This window comes from Anastrepha ludens, chromosome 3, assembly GCF_028408465.1.
Source record: "Anastrepha ludens isolate Willacy chromosome 3, idAnaLude1.1, whole genome shotgun sequence".
Lineage (NCBI taxonomy): Eukaryota > Metazoa > Arthropoda > Insecta > Diptera > Tephritidae > Anastrepha > Anastrepha ludens.
The window spans coordinates 124,269,049-124,293,428 of record NC_071499.1 but is presented as its reverse complement, the minus strand read 5'-3'; the positions used below and the strand labels follow the sequence as shown (position 1 = coordinate 124,293,428).

Genomic DNA, 24,380 nt, shown 5'->3' with positions numbered 1-24,380 from the left:
GGAGTGTATGTTGCACATTGCATATCGGCTGGAACTAAGGACATGGTGTGTAAGAGGCGCCGAAAATAAGGAAAAACTGAAACAGAGGAAGGAAAGCATTCAAAGCAGATTTAGAAACGAAACTGGGCTTTTAATTGATATGCCAAAAGAGAAATCTGGTAATTGCATTGCTGGCCCAGGAAGAAGTATTATGATAGATTCTATTATTGATAGACATTATTATTAAACAATTTGTATTTAAATTGGCACTGGAAAATGCTTTTAAAGTAGAAAATATGATTATGTGAAATTTTACCTTATATGTGGGCAAGGAGAAAAAGTGGGCATATAACGCCCATTTTTATTCTCAAATCAGATTTAGGTATCTGCAACCACACTGCAAAATTTGAAATGAATTGCTCCATTGGTTTGGCTGTTATTAATTTTGGCATCCTAAAAGTGAAAAAAGTCACACTGTGCTGCGGTCTGCTCCTAGAAAAATGGACTTCGCTTCAACTTAGTACCCAAAGTGTTCTTCTGGCCACGCGTGGATCGGGGCGTTCGAGCGATCTTCTGAGGTTGACAAAATCTCAGCTCTCAAATCGTAGATGTTTTCATAGGATACCAGCCGCGGGGCGAGAATTGAAACTAGCTCGCGTCAGCTGTATGGAGGATGAACCGGAATCATCTTAACATTCATGATTTTTGCCTATTTAGAAAGGCTGACGCTTTTGTAGTAATGCTTTTGTGGCTATAGCTCTGGTTAAGGCTATGGTGTTCTGTCTACGGCACCACCAATCGCAGCTTTATTTACCTATTTAAAGCTCTTGGGCCGCATGCTTCTTCGTTGAGCAAAAGTTGCTTGCGGAAAAAAATCTGTCATCCAGTTTTTGTCAGTACTTACGCTTTCTTTTCTTTTGCACATTTTTATGTGTAAACACAAAAACAATTTAATTAAAACAACTGTATTTTTCGCTTAATCATAATTACATATTTATTTTCTCTATTATTTTTTTAATTAAATGTAGTTATTTAGCAACGAAAACTCCTAGCTTTAAAATATTTTTCACTGCAAGCTATACAAAAATAAAAATACATCTTACAAAAAAAAGTTTGCCAGTAAAATTGAATTAATTTAATTTATTTTGATTTATTTTATTGTTTACAGTTTTTTTTATTCGAAATTACCAAAAAAAAAAAGAAACGCTTTCTTGCAAAAATTACTTTATTTCCTTTTTTTATTTGTCGCTAAATATATATATTTTTTTTTGGTGTAAACTTAACAATTTTTGTATTTATTTTTTATACGAAAAATATTTTTCAGCAAAATTTTTGTTTAAAAAATGTTGGATTTAATTATTATTATATATTTTTTTTTAATTTTTAAGCAAAGATTAGTTTTAAAGTAATTACTTTACTGCAGACAAAAAACGTTCGATATTTTTTTCTAATTTTTTAAGCTAAAAAATAATTTTTAAATTAAACCATTTAAAAAAATTAAAAAAAAAATAGTTTTTAAAGTGATTGATTTATTGCAGGCAAAAGTTTTATCATATTTTTTAATTTTTTTAAATATTTTAACAAAAATTTAGTTTTTAAAGTAATTGCTTTACCCGAGACGAAAATTTTTATGCTATTTTTGTAAAATTCTTTTTTTTAAGTCTTAATTTTTTAAAATTTTAAATAAAAATTTAGTTTTTAAAGTAATTGCTTTACTGCCGAAAAAATTTGTATGCTATTTATTTTTTAGTTTTTGTTTAAATTTTTTTTTAGACAAAAAATTGCATGATATTTTGGTTTACAAAAAGTATATGAAATATATTTGCTTAATCAAATAGTGCCAAAAAAGGTTATTGTTGTACACACAAATAAAATATATAAAAAGCTCGTTGACGGCATTATATTAAAAAAATGCTTTTTTTTTTATTAAAAGAAATGCATTTTCAAGCAGCTTTTTTTTCAATTTTATAAAATTTTCTCTGCTTTAAATTATTTTTGAATATTTAAATTTGAAATTAAAGTTTCTTTTCCAATTTTATTAAATTTTCTCAACTTTGAATTATTTTTAAATATTTAAATCTAAAATTAAATTTTATTTAATTTTCTCTGCTTTAAATTATTTTTGAATATTTAAATTTGAAATTAAAATTTCTTTTCCAATTTTATTAAATTTTCTCAACTTTGAATTATTTTTAAATATTTAAATCTAAAATTAAATTTTATTTAATTTTCTCAGCTTTAAATTATTTTTAAATATTTAAATTTGAAATTAAAGCTTATTTTTCAATTTTATTATTTATTTCCCTGCTTTAAATTATTTTCATGCATTTAAAATATTAAAATTAAATATAAAAAATTTCAAAAAGCTTTTCAAAAAATATTTATTTTCAAATTGCATTTGCAAGCTACTGCTTTTGAATTATATAACTTACTTTTTATTTTGCTTAAATGGTTTTCATTATAAGGGTAATCCTTTTAATAGTTTAATTTTATATCAAGTCACGCTTTTGCTCTTAACGTTTATTTTATTTTATTTTTTTCACAGACTATTATTTTCATAATTATTTAAATATGTTAAGCATAAATAGAATAGGGCGTGCCCACGAATACATACATACATATTTATATGAAGTCAATAGTTAAGTTAAGCAGAGCGGACTACTATAATCCTACCTTACTTATATGGCGGCATGGGTTACTTCCTTTACAGCGTTGCATTCGAGTATTAGTAGTTCACTGATTTATGTGCGCGTGTGTGTGTGGAGCTGGACTACGAAGTTCTACTACAAACTGAAATACTTACGTACATAGTTAGAGCGATAGCGTATTTTAAGGGGCTTTGCGGTGGCTAATATAGGTAAATAGTTGTAGCATAATTCGGGATAATATACTTTAATTTTTGCACACACATATCTACATACATTCCTGCATGCATGTATGTATGTACGTATGTGAATTTGCACGCATAGTGGGGTGAGTACATGATTGCTTCGATATAAGTTGAAAATGTGGGCATTCGTGTATAGTTTTAATTTTAGATAATTTTAGTTTGTAGACAAAAGAACAAAGTGGCAAGAAATGAAAAAGCAAAAATAAATAAATAATAGAAAAAATTTTAAAATATTAAAAAATAATAGTAGCAAACCAAACAGCGCTAGAAAGGGGAGATATCGGTGAAACAATAAAGAGTTTAAAAAAAAATTTAAAAAAATCAGGTTTATACAAAAAAACAAAACAAAATTATAAAATTATATGCAGCAATTAATTTAATATTAAAAATATTGGAAATAACTAGAAATATTTTTTGTTTTTTTTTAATTCAACATACAATTTTTCCAAACTAAAAGTTAAGCAACTAAAAAATAATAATTTCAATAAAAATATATTTTTGTAAACAATTCATATTTAACATTTTGGTTTTCAAAAATATGTGTGCGGAAAAATAACGTCTAAATGAAATCTAATAGAGCAAATAAAATTATAGTAAAAATAAATAATATTTTTTTTTTATAAATTCTTTTGCATGCTTTTCCTTTAACAACTAATTTTTATTTATTTTTCGCGCATTTTAGCTTAATTAATAAACGCTTAAACATTTAGCTACTTATTTTTTGTTTAATAAAAAATATTTTTTGCTTGCTTATGCTGCGGTTTTTTATACTTTAATTCCTTATCGCTGCTGAATATTCATATTTTGCTTAAATTGCTAAATTTTGAATATATTTTTTTGTTGTTTTATCGTATATAGTATATCATACCTATGATTTATTTAAATAAATATATTATTTACTTCGCATTTAAGCAATTTTTGTTTAATATTTTATATCTCTAACACGCTTTTTACTTGCTTCTCGCGTTATTCTGATTTTTATCAACTTAAAATGTTATCAAAATTAGGTGCTTTTATTGCGCGTAGTGCCTTTTTAATTTGCATGCACTGTTAACGTTTCATTACTTGTTGTTTGTATGTATAAGTGTATGGGCAATCGCGTATTTGTGTCTATTATGCCACCAGATTCTATATCGCTAATAGTTTTGAGAATGAAATTTTTGAAATTTATATTCACTTTGCTCACATCGCTTATTTTGAAACTTGTCATAAGTATGCTGAGAATTGCAGACCAGTGACTACGACGAAAAAAATCTCAAACAAACTAGGTCTGCTAGTTGGGTCTGAATCATTTGTACATGGCTGCTTTAAGCAACCTGCAAAATCTTCTCAAATAATTGAGAGAAAGTTCCCGTAGCTATCGGATGTTTAGAGTTTCCTTTCTCTCTCTCTCAATATGGAGATTCTGTGGCTCAATGAAAACATTGATAGCGAATTTTATTCTTATCTGCCTACAATCTTTGCGGTAGTTGGGTTTATTGTGCCAGAAGGGCGTGGAAGGGAGACATTAATGAAAAAATTTCATCAAATAGTCGTTTGAAAATATGCTGCGTTCGAAAAAACGTGATTCGAGAAATTTGAAACAGTGGAGGGTAAAGGAGCATATCACATAGTCTTGTTGAGGCTAAATGCTGAAAAGCTAACTTCCAAGATATTCGAAGATTTCAATAAAACTGCAAGGCAAAAGTCGCGAGCAATGTAGAGCTTGTGCGGGCCAAAACTGTGGAATCACATTCAGAGATTTCAACCAGCTCTATGAGTCTCTAAAGAGTGTCTGGCTCGATTGACGGCAAGTCGAGTTTACAATGAATAGCAAATTGTAGGAGATAGAGAAAAGTTGAAGCTATTAAGCAAGTTCTTCGGTGATGACGAGAGCTCTAAACTCGACTTCCATCGGCTGTTTTAATACGTTTTGACAGCTTGCTCTCTTTCTCGGTGCGCGCGTTTAGAGTACAGAAGCGCTAAAAATCGTTAGCCGGTCATCTAATATTACTTTCGTGTTTAGTTTTGTTTTTTGATTCCGACAAAAAAGCTCGTTTCAAGAGGCTACCTGTAGATGAAACCGACGACCTTAGCTGTTGGGGTAACGATTCTAAACATGGTTTAAATGATCTGCTGCAACTACAACAATATTGCATGCGTAAGCTACGGAGAGCGCGAATTTTATGTGTAGTACGTGGGTCGTTTGAAGAGTTCTTGCAAAAATAACAACTTAATTGTTTGGAGTAAACCTTTTTTATTTTGGTGGTCTTCTTTTCATATCGTCCAAGAATCTGGTTTGTTGATCTATTCCAAATGATAGCATTTGTCCAAGTCTGAAAAATAGCCATAATAGTCCGAGGGATGCGAAGGAACCAAATCTAGAGAAGTGAGACGAAGTGAAATAAGTTAGAACCCTTTTCCATTAATTTTGCGTCCACAACTGCTGAGGCGTGAGTTGTTGCCTTGTCGTGATGGTAAAATAGTAGTTTGAAGGATCCGAGGAAGCCAAGTCTGGAGAATAGGGGCGATGTGGAACGAGTTGGAACCCAATTTCCATTAATTTTGCGACCACAACTGCTGAGGTGTTAGCTTCTGTGTTGTCGTGATGGGACAGGAAAATCACTCGACATTTTAGATTCAAACGAGTTCCAAACACAAAGAAATATACCGATCTGGCTGAATCTAGGTGTGTGTTCTTCCCAGAAAAGCTACTAACTAATATAAGCTCGATCCGGGCTAGTAGTGCCATCTCTTTGACTTTTCACGGACTTTTCAAACGACCCTCGTACATATGAACGCAAGCGATGACAGGATGTAGAGAGAGTTGTTTAAGCTCGGAGTTTGTTGAGTCTCTTTCGGAATATTTATTAGAAAAAAAGTGCGTGTAGCGTAACATAAGTGACAAGACAGACAAAGAAAGTGGGAGAGACCCGAGAGAGAATGAGAGAGAGAGAGAGAGAGAGAGAGAGAGAGAAATAATATATATCTAAATAAATTCACAACATTTGCAGAAAATACAAATAGAGAAAATTTACAAAAAACCGAGAAGGGCGCAGCGATTCTAGGACCGCAGCAACGGCTAAAATTACCGCAAGGTAGTACCAATAAATCCGACGCCGGAATGGATAGCATTTTATAGTACGCACAATCACTAGCCAGGAAAAGGAAATAAGCGCCAAAAAGTAGGTACCAAAAACAAAAACGCCAAAAAAATTGCCCCAAACAGTAGGCACCAAGGAAATATAACGCCAAAAAGTAGGCACCCAAAATATATTTCCTACTGGTTTGCATCAACAAACAAGCGCCAAAAAGTAGGCAGTGTTGTTTATCAATAGAAATGAGCAACCACAAGGAAAAACTCAGGAAAAATAGCCTAAAGAGCTCTCTCTCCCCTTTTCCTCTATAATATATCTTTTTCTCTCTCGCGGAACGAAAATGCCCAAAACGTTGCATGGCCTTGAAATTTTACTCTCCATTCTCGCTCGTCCATCGACGCCTAAGAAGTTTCACTCCAAAAACTTAAATAAGTGATTGTGGTTATGTGTTAGATAGAGCTCCTATCGGCGCCTATGTACAATCCAACCAATTTTTAATACACCTACACGTTGCAGACGGGTGTGTGTAATACGTTTTATTGTGTGCTTTATTATTATAGCGACGACAGGATTTAGTTAACATGGACGTTCAATTTTGCTTGCTTTTCTCTTTAATATTAATTAATTTCCATTTTGTATGAGTGCTTGTATGTATGTATGTGTGTATTTATGTGTATTTCTGTATGTGGAAGTAAGTCTGTTCCTTTGCTTTCGCGCTTGTGTATGTTGATGTGTGTGTGAAGTGGTGCTTCTGTGCACCTTCTTTATTGTTATCCTTCACATGCCTTATCACGTTGATCAATTTTTTTTTACTATTATTTTTACTTTATTAGTGGCATTTTTGTTGCCTTTCTTTGTATGTCAAGGTTCTTGTGTTTTAATATTATATTTTCTCATTTTTTCACTTTTAATTTTTTATTTCTAAAAATAATTTCTTTTGCTATTTGAATTTTGCGTTTGCCTTTGCTAAAGCGCGGAACTTTGGTTTGATTATTAATTATCTGGTAGTTTTTTTATTCTCGCTTTTTGTTTTTGTTGTTCTAAATTTTAGAATCGTTTTTATGCTTAAACTGTATTTATCGTAAATTTATGTATATGTTGGTGTATATATTTGTATTCGCATTTGCTTTATCATTTATGGCCTCTTGGTATTGATAGCAGTATATTGTATGTATGTATATTTTTATTTGTATTTTTAAAATTTTTTTTTTAATTTTTTATTTTTTTATTTTTATATTTTTATCTTTTTCTATAGTATGCTTTCTGCTTCTTCCACCTATTTTCTTTCTTTTACTTGTATTGCTGTGTGTGAGTTTTGCTTAGACAGCTTACAGCTTTTTATACCAGTAGAGATAGTGTTCCCCATCCTCGACCAAGAGCTCATCAACACCTGCGAAAAAAAAAGTTAAATAAAATTAAAAAAAATATTCTGAAATGGTATTTTGATGTTTTAAAAACAGTTCGGCGAAAAAAAGTTCATCCCCGTTGGGCACCCGGGTCTGGGCAGACTGGTCGCCTTTGGACGTGAATTTAACATATTTCTTTTAAGCTAACGATTTGAGCTTCCAGGTAGCTTCCTAAAATTTAATTTTCTACCTATTTATGGATATAACCTTTTAAAAAGGATCTTCGAACAGAACGAGAAAAGGCCAGTCCCGGGTGCCCAACCGAAGGTTTTATAAAAAGGTGTCCAACGGAGGGGTAAATCAAGGCCGGTAAAAGTGGTAAAAATAACGCTTTTAAGTCCGTAAGACTAGTTTTTGGCTGTCTTACTTCTTTTTATTGTTTTTGTTTGTCGGGACAGACTGGCAAGTACTGCACTCTGACACAATTCAATCCATTGAACCGCACTCGGGTTCCCATTTTAATTTTCTTTAAATCTACTCGACCTCCGAAGAAATCTGAGTAGATTTTGTGGTGCTAAGGAGGTCACTTCTTAACACATCAGTACTAAAGACCTCAAGCTTGATTCGAGCGAGGGCGGGGCAAACGCACAGAAAGTGGTCCGCCGTGTCATCCTTCTCTCCACATGCTGGGTAGAGTGCAGTTGTCTGAGATGCCCATCTTTTCCATGTGTTTTGCCCATAGAAAGTGGCCCGTCATCAGTCCAACCAGCTGCCTACAGTCCCCTCTGCTTAGTGACAGAAGGAACTGCTACAGTCGGTCGGACATGACAGGCAACATCAGTTTTGGTTGTGTTACTTACGTTGGATATCACCTTTAGTTGTTGTTGGTTTTTTTGTAGCAACATAAAATATGCTACATTAGTTTGATTGGCGGCCGCCGTCGCGGAATGGGTTGGTGCGTGACTACCATTCGGACTACCTAGGGTCGAATCTCCGTGAAACCCCAAAATGTCTCGACAGGTAATGACAAACCTCCAAATGTATTTCTGCCATGAAAAAGTTCCCCATAAAAAACATCTGCCGTTCGGAGACGGCTTAAAACTATAGGCCGCTAAGCGTGCTAAGCTTGGGTCTCAGTGGAAACAAGCTACTATGCGTTGAGCGCCAATCTACGAGACAGCCCACCGTTCTATAAAGATTAGGGCCTATAAGTCTTGAAGCTAATTAATGTGAACAAGACTGCAGACTTGATGGAAATCCCACGTTATGTGGGTCTACACTACTGGAGAGAGCTGGATTTACATTCCGGACTTAATCACACACTGCTCGTTGCAGTAGCTGCATGGAGTATGATGAGGTGGAATCATATCAGCATCTACTACTTGACTACTCTGCTTTTCAGGGTAAATTTCTACAACTTGGTTCCAACTTTCTACACACTCGAGATGCTAGCCGCTTGGATATCACGTGCCTGCATCTACCGAAGGTATAACCCCTGCAGACATTTGCTAGAGCCTGAACTACATACCAGGCATGCCAGGAGGCATCTCTTCAACTACTTTACACTGACGAAATCCAGAACAATACACAAACTCCTAAACCCGTATGTTGTTATCGGAGCCCAACCATCACCTATTGCATACGAATAGCTTCAGCTGCCTCGCAAGATCCGCGTAACTTTGGCTCAACTACTATAGTCGACTAAACTTTTACTTATCCAGAATCGGCTCCGACATGCCCAAAATATGTTCAGCATGTAAAGGTACACCCCACGACACTAACCACTTTTTTACATGCCCCATTAAACCTACGCACCTAACACCTCTCTCCTCCTGGACCCAACCTGGCGAAACAGCACGTTTCCTGGACCTAACGTTAGATGAGTTAGACGAAGACGATCGGTGACTGCACCGCATTGGCAGGGTTTAGTAAACTGCTACACTAACAACAACAATAAAATTATGTGCCTGCTGAACCTTATTATCAGCACACAGCGATTTTCCATTCATAATTGCTAATGGACATTATACGAGCTTCGCTCTTATCCGCTCGTCTGTATCTTTTTTGCTTCCCTATTTTCTGCTTTTAATGGTAATTGAATGGACGATTACTTTACTAAACAGTTTAAGTGCCCCCGTGAGTCCAAGTAAAATGAGCCTTCATTAGGTTAAGGGTTGCCATTGTCTCTCTCTTTTACAGGGCGGATTAGCCCATTTTTTTATTTAAAGCGAGCCATCATAGGAGGAACAAATAATATACGTAGAAAATTTTTATTATCTGATCGAAAGGGAGTGCGATTTTCAGTGGTCGGTTGTCTAAAGGTCATGAAGATTATCTCGATATTCCATAAAACTATACCAAATTATACACGCAAAACGAGGGACAGTGGAGACGTTAATTTTCTTCATTATAAACGGGCCGTCGAACCCGAATCAACTCACTCAACTATGGCGGTCGAAGATATATTTCATAATGCACTTACCGACTGGTGCAATCAGCTGATTGCCAGGTGCATTATTGGGATCGGGTAGTTCGGGCAAACGATACAGGAGCCAGTAGTTGTACCTGGAATGCGATAAAAATCGTGTTAATGGGAGAGTCAATAAAAATTATATGCTAAGTGTCATCTTACCCCCTTGGCTCTTCCTTTTTTCCAGCTAATGTATGTACATAGTGTCCGTTGGGCCATTCGCGCGCCTCGAAAGCAAATCTGTATTGGTAAAAACAAAAATTTAATTACACTTTTGCTTTCGTTTTTTTTCTGCCATTTACCTCTGGTCCATCTCGGCAGCCTGTGTCATGGCCTTGAAGAAGCTAGTGTTCTTTGGTGAAACCAGCGAAAGGGAGAACGATTCCGTCACATTTGAGCCCACCCAAAGTGTGTATGTGTAGGAGACATTCTTCGAGTCTGATTCTTCGGCCGATGAGGTCAGTCCATAGGGCACAGCTAGTTTTGGTTCGCCATTTTCTAAATGAGTTTTGCCGTTTTTGCGATTTTTTTCAATTGTTTTGTGTTGTTTATTTTTGTTATTGTGTTTTTATCATAGTTTGTTTGTGTGAGTTTTTTTCATTCAAATGTTTTTTTCGTTTTTTGGAGAGTGTGTTAACTATTAAGCTTTAAGGTGTAAAGAACAATTACTAACTTACCTGAGGTGGGATCACTGTTCTCGCGTATCACATGATCGCACTGGAGTGCACGCACCGCACCTAGTCCTTTCCAGCCCAGTGCCAGTATAATATCCGCTGTCAATCCGACGCCGATGCCGGGGTCCTGACCGTCGTGCAATGGCTCCTCAGTCCAGCCACCGTCTGTGCGCTGTCGACTTAATATCCACCTTGAAGCGGCAGTGCGGTTCCACGAGCCAGCTGGATCATGTTCAAGATCTTGTAATGCCTGCATAGCCAAGGCAGTACTGCGTAGCGAACCGAAGCTGCCGCGTGGATCCTGCAAACTGGCCAATCCTCTGGCAGGCCGTCGTACAAAGTGCTGTAGATGGCGATGCCGATGATCGGTCACAATGCAGCGTAGCGCCAATATAACCATTGCAATTGTGTCCACACCCTGATCTGTTACGCCGCTCGCAATGTCCAGCAGTCGGCGTATCTGACGCTTGCGCACATGCGCAGCGGCGCTGCACGCCGACAGCGTGGCCAAAGCGAACTCATTATCTTGCGCCGGTTCATGATGCTGAAGCGTGGCAACCAAATCATGACCATGGAAATGTTTCGGATCCTTGCAGAGTGAGCCAAGTGCAAGTACATAGCGCGCTAGTTTCTCCAAATTCAGCGGTTTTGGCAGCATATGATGACGATCGAGCATAGCTAAAATTTCGATTTCCATCTCCTTGACGGACAATGTGTCTTCCAGTTCTTGAATAACTTGCAAGTGGCCATCAGTATCGGAAGGATCGCGTGCACCCGACAACTCCTTTGCCAATATAACGACATGTGTGTCATTGCCCCAACCATAATCTGCAGCTCGTTTCTCCTTCAACCAATCCAACGCTTTCAGTATGGCCTCCTGCTCGCGCTTGTCCGGACCCGGTGAGCCGATGATGTCGTGTTCGGACGTAGTCGTGGCCATAGTAGTTGTGGTGCTTGTTGTTGAAGTAGCCGGTGATGCGGTGCTAATGGACTCTAGAGCCGTTTCGGCGCCAGCCACGGGCTCGACAGTAGAGCCACTAAGTGGCGCAAGTGGTGCAACTGGCGAAGTTGTAGTGGAGCTTCCATGTTCATTCGCGGACGACGATGCGATGGTATTGGTATTAGCTTCGGTTTGAGCAATGCTACTGGGTAGTTGGGCACCTGTGGCGGTGGCGGAGGCGAGAGCAGGTGCAACCGTAGCGACAGACGAAGAAGCTAGCGAGGCAAATACGGTGAGCTGTAGGAAGCCGAGTAGTAGAGCGGTAAAGACTACGGAGTGACGGCACGTTAGGAGAGTGCAGATATGACGTGCCATTTTGCTGGAAAAAAGAAAAGACGATGTGAATGTAATGAAGGATGATGGGGATAAAGTGGAGGAATGGAGTGAGAATTAGGTCAGCTGCAGCTACGTACTATTAAATAGCGTATAACTCTTAAGGCGCAAGAGTTTTTGTCATAGAGGTGCACATGATCTTTTAGTTATCCAATCTACAATTCATCTATTGATATATTTTATTTGAAAACGGTATACTCTCGTCCATCCGCAGAGTAACTGAAAGTTGTCAGGGAGAAAAACTCATGTTCTCGCAACTGGCAAATATTAATCCACCACAAAAGGAGCTTATTCAGCTGATTGCTTATGCTTACCTTCGAACACTGCCAGTCAAGGCTCTAATAACCCACGCACGTGTCAGGTAAAATGACCTTTTACGCACACACTATCACTACCACACGGATGAGTGATTTCCCCAACCTGTAGTGCCGCATTTTAATACGCTTCCCTCATAAATACAATAATAAACCTTTTTGTATCATTAACCAAAACAATGGGACGCTGAAAATTTATCGGCTGGAACGCTTGTGGCCACATTAGGCGCTAAGTGATTTCCGGTGCTCATGTCCCGAAATGCATACCATACACATTTACGATGACTTTCCCAAACCCATCATCATTCAGCACTCCATCCTCTCTTGCGGTCGGCATATTTTGTTCTTCTTGTTGTGTTCAATTTAGTGAGAAAATTCTAGGAAACACACACCACACAACAAAGCGACAATGGACACCTACACCGTCACTTCGTACTCGCATTAATGGTTTCATTATATACCCTTCGTGGCGGCCCCGCGCACTACACTCATTGACTTGCCATTCGCTTGGTCGCATTGATGGCACTTCCATCATTGTTGATAATGATGGAACATCGGGTTCCGTTTGTGTAACGTCCGTAAATGTCACTGCGCATTCGAGCGATGGACGAATAATGTGTTTGCTGATGCGACCATGTAGGAGAGGTGGGAGGTGAGAGGTAGGTGGGTGGGTAATGTAAGGTGATAGCAGTGGTTTGCTAAAAATACCCACGATTTATTAGGTTTGCTTAATCTACAAGTATAATACACACGCCCACAAATAGCATTTTTTAGAAGAACTTTTCGATTTTGTAAGGGGAGTGCAATTCGAAGGAAGGAATGTATTGAAGTAATGCCGACTTTTGAACGTAATAGCGGCGTACGACAAGCTCGACTTTATATAAGGGGTATTTTTGTTGATATGAATTTGAAATAGAAAGTTTGGAATTACTAAATTCTTGCCACCGACTAAACAGAAGAGCTCTGTTAACCTTCTTCTGGAACTTGAAAGTAAATCAACCTCCACGCATTCCTACATCGCTCAAAATGAGTTTCTTGATCTACCTTTCATTTTTCTTCCTTAATTGGCGCAGTTCATATACTAAATATGAATAACTAAATGATTTTCGTACGAGTAGTCTGTGTCCTCTATAGCCGGAGCACTCCGGTAAGTTTTAGATTTGAAATAAACGAAAGTTGGTGCGGTTTCGAACTCCGTAGTCTACTGCGCTACTCTTTGGACAAAGTAGCCAATTGAGTAGTAAAGTCTTCTCTGGTTTGACGAAAAAAACTAACACTCTATAAGGCTCTCATCATGCCCGTCTTAACGTATGGCGCAGAAGCTTGCACTATGACATATCCGATGAGGCGTCCCTTGGAGTGTTTAAGAGAAAGATTCTGCGGAAGATTTTTGTACCTTTGCACATTAGTAACGCCGAGTATCCTAGGCGATGGAGCAATGAGCTGTATGAGCTTTACGGCAACATAGACACAGCGCAGCGAATAAAGATCCAGCAGCTTCGTTGGCTGGGTCATGTTGTACGAATGGATACAAGCGCTCCGGTTCCGAAAGTATTCTATGCGGTACCAGCTGGTGGTGGTAGAGGAAGAGGAAGGCCTCCTCTGTGTTGGACAGATCAGAGGGAGAAGGACTTGCCTTCACTTGGTGCGTCCCACTGGTGCCGGTTACCACTAGAAAGAAACGACTGGCGCGCTTTGTTAAACTCGGCCAAAATGGCGTAAGCGATTATCGCGCCAATGAAGAAGAAGTCTACTGTGCACGTGGAGCACCAAATGATAGAGAAAGTTTTTTCTAACATCGTTTGCCTCTCGGCAGGTACAGACAAACCTTCGAGCTATAAAGAAGCTACCCTTAGGGTGCGACCAGAGTGAGCGCTGAAAGCCGAGCCGAGATTGTCAGTGCGATAAAGATTGTCAGTGCGATAAAGATTGTCAGTGCGATAAAACTGATTACATACAAGTCAATACAAATAAGCTTGTGTATAACACAGTGAGCGCCGACAAGAGCAGAGAGTAAAGCCGATGAGTGCGAGAAAACAGTTTCAAAGCGTTTTGCTCGCTTTTTTGGATTGTTGATGTTTTCCAAACTCTTTTGTGTTAATAATTGCATTAATCACACTAGGAGAAGCAAAATACTCGTCATCAGATGAATCCATTACCGTGTACAGCAATTTTATAAACACAAATGAACAACAAAATTAAATGACATAAGAGCAAAACACATGGAATAAACAGAATTTCAGCGCTGATTCTCGCATTCACTGTGTTATATACAAATTTTCTTCTCGCATGAAAATAAGCGTCAATAAGCTCGGCTCGGCTCCGCTCGGCATCAGCGTTCACTCTGGTCGCACCCTTAAAAAACCATCTGCGGTTCGGAGGTTGTATACACAATTTTCGCTCGCCATTTGTTACACAACTTAAAGACGCACACTACAAAGCCCCTAATAAAGGATTTACGCGCCAATTAAATATTTACTTAAAATGAAACGAAGAGCTCGAGTAAATCAAACCAGAAGACCAATTGCCGGGCCAAAATGTATTTTTTAGCACTCCTAGTAGCACTTCAGCTTCTTCATGAATTACATTCCTGTTAGAAACTATTAGCTTCTTTCGATCTAGAGATAGAAACTGCTTTGCAGATTCTTTGACACCTCAGTAAAAAAGATGCTTATTGCGATTTGCATCATCAGGACTATTTCACAAACTCTGGTCCCTTGAATGTTGCATTTGGAAACCATCAGCGGGGAACCTATTACGAACGCGTCGCGGGGATAGGATATTCTTTTAGAGAAGGCCGCCGTAGCCGAGTGCGTTTGGGCATGACTACCGTTCGGGAGTGCGTAGATTCGAATATCCATGGATGAAACAGCAAAATGATAGAAATTGTTTTGTTTCTAATAGCGGTCACCCCTCGGCAAGCAATGGCCAACTTTGGGGGTGTATTTCTGCGATTGAAAACCATTTGCCATTCTGAGTCGGCTTATGACTGGCGTCGACTTAAAACGCCCGCCACAAATGGGAGGAGGAGCTCGGCTAAAAACCTAACAGAAGTGTACGCGGCAATTATTTATTTATTTTATTATAGTAGGATAAATTCGAACCTGTCCAAAAAAAAAAACACATCACGCACAACATGGAAATTACTTCTCTCTCTACTTGCCTCCGAATAACATCACCTTTTCTTTGCGACAGAACAGGCTTGTACTTATATGGGTTCCAGGGCACTCCGGTCTTCAAGGAAAGGAAATTGCCGATGAATTCGCCAACCGTGGATCAGCGGTTCCCCCACAAGGGCCAGAGCAAATAATCGGAGTCAGTTCTGCAGGAATCATAAATTGGATTAACGACTATTTATGCAATTTACATAAAGAGCGATGGTGCGGTCTAGAACACTGCAGAACTGCAAAGTGTTTTGTGAGAAGTCCGAAAGAAAGAAAACTGTCAAACTTTCTACTAAAACTTGGAAGGAAATACGTTCAGTTGATGGTCGGTATTATTAAAGGACACAACCAGTCGTTCTCTCAAACTGAAGGATATTTTCAGATTTGCCAAAGAATCTAGAAAATTCTCACAGGCCTCTATTTTATCCTATCTCTTTCTTCCTGTCACTACTCTCCTGTCTTCCTTGACTGCTAACCCTTGCACTTTCCAAATCTTCGAATGGGCTTTTTAGCCTGAGTGTTTTAGGAGCCACCAAATCTCTTGGGGCTCCTTGGCTCGACCTATTCAAATTTAAATTTCAAGAGTAGAGTTTTGGAAGACGATATCACAGCTACCTCAACTTCAATTGCAGAGACCTTCCGCTGAAAAAAACCTCTCTCTCCTTTCAACATCTATTCTTGAGCCAAATGGGAAGTTTGGAATCTAATCAGTTATAAAGAACGATATTGGTGGCCTAGTGGGCTTTAAAGTTTCGACGGAAATCGATCTCCGAGACGACATCGCCACAAATTCTTTGCTCAAACCCAGCTCCAGCAATATGTTTAATTCTTTAATCGGCCGGCTCTTTGCCTAGAAATGTTTTCTGGAATAAGTTTGTAAATCCACTGTGGAACAAATTCCACATCGCAGTTTAAATTTAGATGCACTTTACTTTTTACTCACTTTTAAATCGCTTTTATACGCGACTATGTAACTTCGTCTTGGTTATTTTCAATTGCTGACAAAAAATCTATAAAACAAACATTTAGTAATGTCCGCCCACAACAACAGCAAGAAACACCACCCGCAAAAGTAATTTAATAAGCTTCACTCTCGAACACTTCGTATTCGCTTAACGTTGACAAAAAAACAAAAAAAAAAACGCCTTTATTGCTCTTAGCGCACGTTTTTCCGCAATCGAATGCTTTTCTCGTTTGGCTTTTCTATAATTTGATAAATTTCAAATACGCTTTTTCGCTTGTTTTTCACTTTTTCGCGCGTACGTTGTTATGGGGACAACCGCTGCCGTTGGCGGTGCGCACAAAACAAAACGCAACTCAATGAAGTGATGAAGCAACTGTGAATACTGACCACCAGTCGTCACCAACACCACCACCACCACCTTTGTAGCTTAAGCGGCAACTTGGGCATTCACACATACACACGCGCGTGTATGCACTCCTTCACACACACACACACCGGTATTGCAAATTTTAGAAGACAATTGACATTTGCTGCGACGCGTGTCGCCTCAATTTACTACCCACTTGGCTTGACTGACGAAGTGCCGATTAGGGGAGGGGTTGGTAAGTAGTAAAGCATAGCGCTGCGCTCCTTGCCGTCTGCTGCCAAGTGTCGCTTGTGCGGCGAAGCATGTGCGAACACTTTAATCCCTGAAGGTTGCAGTGACAGCAGTTAAAGAAGTAGGTTTTTGTGTTTTGGTCAGCAATGAGTGGTGAATTTAAGGTGGTTGTACTCACACAAACAGGTGCAGTAAAGTTTCACTGATGCGAACGTCGCTGCTATCACAGCGCTGACTAACTAATACAAAGACTATGATCCATAAAGTTAATTAGGCGTCCGTTAGTCGCATGAACGAACCTATAAAGAAACATATGAACACGACGTTGGCGGCACAGTGGTGTGAAGTAAGGATATTGCACTGTAAAAATACACTGTTGAGCTGTGGGAGAGGGGCTAAGTTGCTATTGTGGAATGTGGGGCAATAATCTGAACTTTGAAGTAATGATTTTGTGTGAAGGAGGTTGCTTGCTTCTGCAGAGAAGAGCTTGTGGTTTTTCCAAGCATCAGGCACATCTATAAACTATTTAATAAGTCTACTGAGAATTGCAGTCGAATGAAATAAGAAAATAAATAACGCGGCTCAATTCGAATAATTTATTTTATAGTTCCTGTGGGCAATTCCACCCCCGATCACCTTCATTTGCAGCCATTCTAGTTTACAGAAGTAATATAAACGAACGTAGTCGTCCTGAACCTTTACGTGTCTGTTCCATATCGGACTCTTTGGAAAATGTAAAATTCCTACGTAAGCGGGATCCAACCATGCTCTATTGTAAGTTTAAGAAGGGAATTCGCACTGGATGAGGTACTGTGACTCTCTGGAAAATGTAAAATGCCTGCGTAAGCGAGATCTAACCCAGCTCTGTCGTAAGTTTAATAAGGAAACTGGGTCAGGATGAGGTAGAGTTATGAGTTTGAGGGTACAGAAAACCATGAGGTCGAAGCGCAAACCTCAAATAAATCAAAATCTAAGCGGGATCGTTGGTATCCTGTACGCATGACTCCCAGCTGGAATATCAGAAAAATCGACCGAATTTTTGAAAATCGATATCTGCTGGAAGCTACCCAATCATTCTTCAAGTGGAGGTATATGCAACAGAGATTAGCGGTTGGAAATTCCTTCGTAGAGAGACATCTTAGCAGTTAGCGGACAGTAGGCAGTTTTTTTAAACTCCAGCATCACTCCGTCATAAAAAATATCTGCCGATCGGAGTCAGCTTAAAACTGTAGGTCTCGCCATTTGTGAGAAAATATCAAGGCGCACACCACAAATAGGAGGAGCTTAAAACTGTAGGTCTCGCTATTTGTGAGAAAATCAAGGCGCGCGCCACAAATAGGAGGAGCTCATATGTCGCAGAAACTTGGACGATGAAAACATCCGATTAGGCGTCCCCTGGAGTGTTTAAGGGATGTGAAAAATTTTGAGTAGGCGATAAAACAATAAGCTGTATGAGCTTTACGTCAAGCTAGACATAGCCTAGCGAATAAAGATCCAGCGGCTTCGTTGGCTGGGTCATGTCGTCTGATTGGATACAAACGCTTCGGCTCCGAAAGTATTCGATGCGGTACTAGCTGATGGTAGCAGAAGAAGAGAGAGACCTCCTCTGTGATGGAAAAATCAGGTGCAAAATGACTTGGCTTCACTTGGTGTTTAAAACTGGCGCCGGTAAGCATGAGAAAGAAACGACTAGCAATCTTTGTTACACTCGGCCAAAATAGCTTAAGCGGTTATCGCGCCAATCAAGAAGAAGAAGTATATCACTTAATATTCCGTCGGTCTCAGGCGTGATGCCCACTTTGGGTATGAAATATTAAATAATAAACAAAGGCGTTTTCTAATTTTAGTCTCCCCTCGAAAGACTTCTCTTAAAAAGCCATTTCCAATTCCGGGAAGGTATGAAACTGTAGATCCTTGTATTTCATCCAGATGCACACCACAAATATACTTAGCCTTGCCATAAATTCTGTGACAAATTTCACAAGGCATCGGCGGTGGCACGCGGTCCACGGCCATTTAAATATTCTTTTCACAGCTGAGAAAATGTTCACTGTCGAACAAGTTTTTAATAAGCAAAACTACAAAATCTATGCTAAAACTTCTAATGACGACAAAAATGTTGTTCCGAGGGTTCAGCGTGGCCACCATCCAGCCTCCGTAAAGGTCTGGTGGGGAGTATCTTGTAAAGGCGTTACATCTCCTCATTTCAGCGAAAAAGGGGTTAAGACCGGGGCAAAAGTGTACCAGGAGGATGTCTTAGAAGGCGTGGGGAAGCAGTTGAGCAGTATTCTCTTCAATGGAGAGCGTTGGATCTTCCAGCAAACTCCAGCCCATAAGGCAAAAACTACCCAGCAGTGACTACACTAAACACTATTCCTGGGTTCATAGCCGCAGAAGATTGGCCGTCTGGAAGTCCAGACCTGAATTTGAATCTGAAGAATTTGAGAAAATTGAGTGTCGAAGTCCGCACAGAAACTTGGAGAGTCTCAATCAATCTTTAGTGCGAGCAGCGACGTCAATATCCATGGAAACCGTGCGTGCTGCAATAGCTTAATGGCCTAATGTTTGAAGGCTTGTGTGTAAGCTAATGATGACTATTTCGAATGAAAATTACCTTTTTTTTAAATATTTACATGTTTTAATTAAAACTAACTTCATTAAAAACAGAACTTATGGCAGGACTAAGTATACACCATCTCATTTCCTTTTTTTTATTTTTTTTTTGTTTATTTCATATCAATGTATTTCATTTCATCTCATTCCAATTCATTTTGTTTCTTTCAGTTATAATTCCATATCATTAGATGATTACCCCACTGTGGTATCTCCTTAACGCAAGATGCCGCCCCTACATTCCACCTCACGTGTCTGGAAGATTAGTGCCCGTCATGAGAACATCTCACTGTACATTGGGGGCGGGTAGAGAATGCGCCGACATTTCACTGCCTGGCTTGTAACGAGGAGAGAGATACGTGTTATTGTTGCTTTGGAATGAAGGGCGAGCGATAGCGGTGGCTGGGGTCTGTTGGTCATTGCTCAGTCGTTAAGTCGCACTAATGAAGTGGAAGTACCAGATTGCAATTTCAATTCACATTTCTGAGCTCTCTTGAAGAATTTATGCGAGTGTCTGCTATACAGATGCATCAGTAAGTCAATATTTATTCGTGTAGGTGTAAATTTGTAAGTCTGTGTATGTTTGTAGGTGTCTATGTAGAACTTATAATGCGTATAGTATCGTTCAATGAGGCGCTAAAGCTTATACAGCTTTGAATAAATGGACATGCAACTATGGTGCGCGTCATTTTTTATATGTATTTTCATTATTATTTCCATTGTTGTTGTGTGACAATTGCTCTTCTTATTATAATTGCCATTTACTTGTGCTAACCAAAGCAACGAACTCATCTTTCGTCTTTATTGTCTGTACATAGTAGGGTAAGTATATTAGTATGTGGGTAGCGTAATATTTACTTTTCTTTTCTTGTTATTTTTAATCTGATTGCTGTTGTCTGTCTAACTAATCACCACAATGTACGATGAAATATAGTAGCAAATAGTATAAATAAACGTTCCAAATAAAGCAATAAAGATCAGTCTTGCAAATGTTTTGCTATATCAAGACTAATGGTGGTTTCGATTATGAGGTATGTGGGAGGATTAATACTCGCTAACAAAACATAACCTAAAATTTTTAAATTTGCTTGAAAAGTATTTTGGCTGAATTTCTTCTCAAAAATATGCCCTGCATGGAAACGGGAGGTTATACAATTTTATATAGTTTCCGAGCAAGGTTTTTTATAAGACGCTAATATTGCCTATAAAGGTTTAATCACTATTAGAAAATCTCAAAAATTTTACATGCGCTTACGCAGCTGTCTTAAAACTGTAAATTCTTCTGATCAATTATCAAATATTATCCCAGGCACAGAAGGAACGTAACGTACATAACAATATATTTGTATAAGATCTGCCCGTATCAGCTGGTTTTGAAAGCGCAGGTTATATGATTGCGCGGCGATAGTCGTGGATCAAATACTGCGTGAATTTTCACTTGACAATCTGCAAACGTATGAATATTAGTTAAGGTGAAACGACAAAGAAAACATCTGCTCTTACGGCGACTTACGATTCTCTTGCAGATATAAGGCACGATCGTACAGTATAATGCTCTCTACTAGCGGTGCAAACATTAAACGAAGCGTATAAAAAATAACAATACGTCGCCAGTGACGCAAATCATTTTGTGTTACTGCGGATTGCAGCTCCTTACGCTGCAAATTTGCGGCTTCTAAGCCTTGCACTGCTTTGTAGAAGTAACTAAGTGAGTAGAAAATGCGGGATTTCAGTACGAAAATTCAAAATCTTTTTAAAAATAATAAATACATACTCTTCAAATTGCATGCCAGGTACATGCTTTACGTTACGCAGCCCGCAATGTTTTAAATCAGGCCAGTGCTTGACTAGAATGCGTTCAGTAGCTGCCCGAAATGCATGCACTTTGAGGTGTTCATAATCGCCTTTAGCTAAACGGTCGCAATACATCTCCATAGCATGGCAGGATATTTCCCGCGCCTCATAGCTCAAATGCGCTAATTTGGCTCGTTGCCGCATGTATCGGCTGAGTGGGTATCCATGCAGTTGCGCGTTGGATTGCGTTTCAGCTGTGCTTAATTTCATGTAACAACAGCTAGCAAAATTTAGGAAGCGAGCTTGCGGACTATTGATGAACATACGCATCAAAATGACGGCTAGATCGCCACATGGATGCAAACCAATTATACCGAATTGAAAGTTGGTATCTGTTCTTTGCAGCGATTCAGCAATAATGCTGAGGAACTGCTCCGGCTGCATATCCGATGTCAAGCATAATGTTACATGTTCTGGCCGTCTTAGATTCGCACGTTTCATGGGGGGTAAATGTTTTTCAGCGAATAATTCAAAATTTTCATCCATGCAACGGGCTTGAACATTTAGCTCCGTACGCATTTCCAAACAGCATACTTGTTTGCCGTAGCCATAGCCAAGCACGCGTGCGAGATGCCCTAATCCAGCGCCAAAATCCACAACGTAATCCACAGGTGACCGCTGTTGGCTATATTCGCAAATCGGGCCCATCACATCGATTTCATGCCGCTTCTTAGGCTTGACGCATTTATTAAAGACGTGCTTTAGTTTTGGGTGATTAAGCAGAGCGCTGCGGTTTTTACTCTAAAGTTTAAGGAAAAGCATGAGAATTCAGTTGCCTATTATAAGATTGTTTATTATTTGTTACCAGCTCTACTGTGTTCTTATGCAGTCTTCTTGGCAAACACAATTCTTGTAATAGACGGCGCAAGGCCAACAACGTTAATGGCCAGACATTGGCATGATGCTGCTCAGCAGAATCGTTGAAATTTAAAAGAGTACTGAGCTCTTCAAGTTGCACATTCTCCAAATGTGAACGCCAGCAACGTGGTAGCTTCTCCCAATGATTGTCCACATAATAATCCTAAGCGTGTACTAATTGCATTAATAAAAATATTTCTATACACTATACCTAAGTTGCTCTTACCAAAACGTATGCATTTATAAGCCAATCATATTGACGTACAACTTGTAAACAACAGAGCAAACGCTTTTGTAGACATTCCGAAGACATTGAATCTTCCATGGGTATGCTTTGTATGGAACTGAAAAACAAACTTTCACAGGTGGCGTACTTTTTGCTTCGCTAATACAATAAAAACAAACATGTTTGCACGCATTTAACGCGTATTTTTAACTTAATTGTGCTTAGCGAATGGAAACTTTAATAACAGCCATGGCAACAATCGCCTGTAAACAGAAACCAGCTGATGGCAACCTAACCAGCGGCGATATTCCAGCGAGTTAATGAATTCGCTCTCAAGGTGCAAGTTACAAAAATGTTTCAAATTGTTGCTGTTGTGGGGTTAAAATTGGGAAAAATTTAGTATAATGTAACATGCCTTAAAAAAAACGGTTATAAGGGGCGAATAGAGCGGTGTATTCCCATTTTATAACAGAAAACCGTACCCTCCCGAAGCTTATAGTTTTTAAGTAATTTATTGTTAAAGTTTTGTAATTTAGCGAAAAGTTGGTGTTGCCAGACAGCTGAAATAAGAACGAAGTTCGCATGCAGACACGTTCAGTTTGAAAATCTACAAAATTGTTTGCTTTAGTTTAGAATTGAGAAACATTTTCGAAAATATAAACATATAAAATTGAATTTTACAGGAGCGTCGACCAGAAGGGTTTTTGTAAATTTGTAAAATTTTTGCATAGAACACCTTTCCGCATGGGCGGCCTTCGACCGCGCTTCAAAAAAACTAAACCTCATCAGTCCAACTTCGACTACGCCATCCACAGTATTTTTGCGTAAAATTCCTTTCCCCGTTAAAGCCATTAAACCCAAAATTAAAACGTCATACGCATGTGTGTAGGAAGGAGGCGCAAGAACCCCCATCCCCATCATCAACACTGAACTGAAATGCTTCATTTTTGTTCATATTTTTATTTTAATTTGCAGTTTTGGGGGCGCCCATAAATTACGTGAGATGTTTTAGGGGGGGAGGGGGTCGAGTCAAATCTCATCTAATCTTACGTTGGAGAGAGGGGGGGTCTCGGCAAATATCACGCAATTTTTTTTCTGATTGAAACAAAAAAATTGTACATGCTTAAGATTTAATCTCAAGCGTAATCGTAGTATGATTAAGATCATTCACTAATTCGTTCGAAAGAAAATAATTTCATTCATACTTCGACGTTATACATTACTACTGTCAAACCACCATATTTGTTTTATACCAAATAGCTCAATTTAATCTGAATTTGCGGTACTGTGTAGCCCGTCGGTTGTTTTCGCGCCACTATGAGCCGAACGCCCTATCACTCAGGTTGACGTTTGACAATTCCGGACTTTAAAGAACATGACGGAAAATCATTTGCTCCATTTCTAATACGCGTACCGATTCAACCGCTGAATGCCTTCATCAGCACGCCTATTGATCTCTATTGCCCAAGTATACGTGATGATTTAGAGAAAATATGCTGCAGTACATGCGGTATTTACTTCGCATCTATCACAAGAGCTGCAGAGCACAGGAGAGCAGCTCACATTGCACCAGCTAAGCAAGCGCGTATGTTCCGCAAAGTGCGACCCTCACGGATTGTCACAAGACGAGCTAATGAGTTACTGTGCGCAAGCGTCAACGGCTTAGAGTGGCTAGATTAGAACGAAGTTGAAGGAGCACATGATTTTACGGAAAATCATATGGACATGTTGGTCCCAATAGTCTCTCTTGAAACCGCGCATGATTCTCCATGGACTGAATTAGAGTAGATATTCTTTTTTTAATCGCAGTAGTTACGATTTAAGTCTTCTATTGTTAAATTTTTATTACACTTATAACTCTCAGCAATATTGATTACTAGTCTTAACTAGTCGTAAATAAAAGCACGAAGCAAATTTTTTTTCTTTTTACAATAACAATCCAACGCGTTTACATAAGAAACCTACATTTTGAAAAATCTCACATGAGATTGGGGGATGGGGGAGGGGGTTGAATAAAATC

The 24,380-nt window shown here is 38.8% G+C and overlaps 2 protein-coding genes across 4 annotated transcripts in view; both read right to left on the bottom strand.

The window, feature by feature from the left end:
* Positions 1-3,393: 3,393 nt before the first annotated feature.
* Positions 3,394-24,380, bottom strand: part of LOC128859003 (uncharacterized protein CG3556) — a 64,183-nt gene continuing 43,196 nt past the window's right edge. Inside the window, exons 1-6 of one of the 2 annotated variants that reach the window (XM_054095656.1) lie at positions 16,191-16,572; positions 10,440-11,755; positions 10,065-10,260; positions 9,925-10,002; positions 9,775-9,857; positions 3,394-7,336 (exon numbers count right to left, since the gene is read on the bottom strand). In XM_054095656.1, the coding sequence (XP_053951631.1) occupies positions 7,275-7,336; positions 9,775-9,857; positions 9,925-10,002; positions 10,065-10,260; positions 10,440-11,751 (1,731 nt within the window). In that variant the 5' untranslated portion in view covers positions 11,752-11,755; positions 16,191-16,572 and the 3' untranslated portion in view covers positions 3,394-7,274. Of the gene's footprint in view, positions 7,337-9,774; positions 9,858-9,924; positions 10,003-10,064; positions 10,261-10,439; positions 11,756-16,190; positions 16,573-24,380 lie in introns of those variants that run through there. The other variant, XM_054095657.1, reaches the window with a different exon arrangement.
* LOC128859004 (methyltransferase-like protein 25B) lies at positions 19,467-22,652 on the bottom strand. Of its 2 annotated transcripts, none has more exons than XM_054095660.1 (5): positions 22,361-22,652; positions 22,082-22,297; positions 21,197-22,017; positions 20,926-21,126; positions 19,467-20,868 (listed from the first exon to the last, which is right to left on the bottom strand). In XM_054095660.1, exons 1-5 carry the CDS (start codon positions 22,457-22,459, stop codon positions 20,838-20,840), a joined length of 1,368 nt encoding a protein of 455 aa, XP_053951635.1. In that variant the 5' UTR covers positions 22,460-22,652; the 3' UTR covers positions 19,467-20,837. The 2 variants fall into 2 exon arrangements, with proteins under 2 accessions (XP_053951635.1, XP_053951634.1); XM_054095659.1 differs by having other exon boundaries at positions 20,936-21,126; positions 22,361-22,651.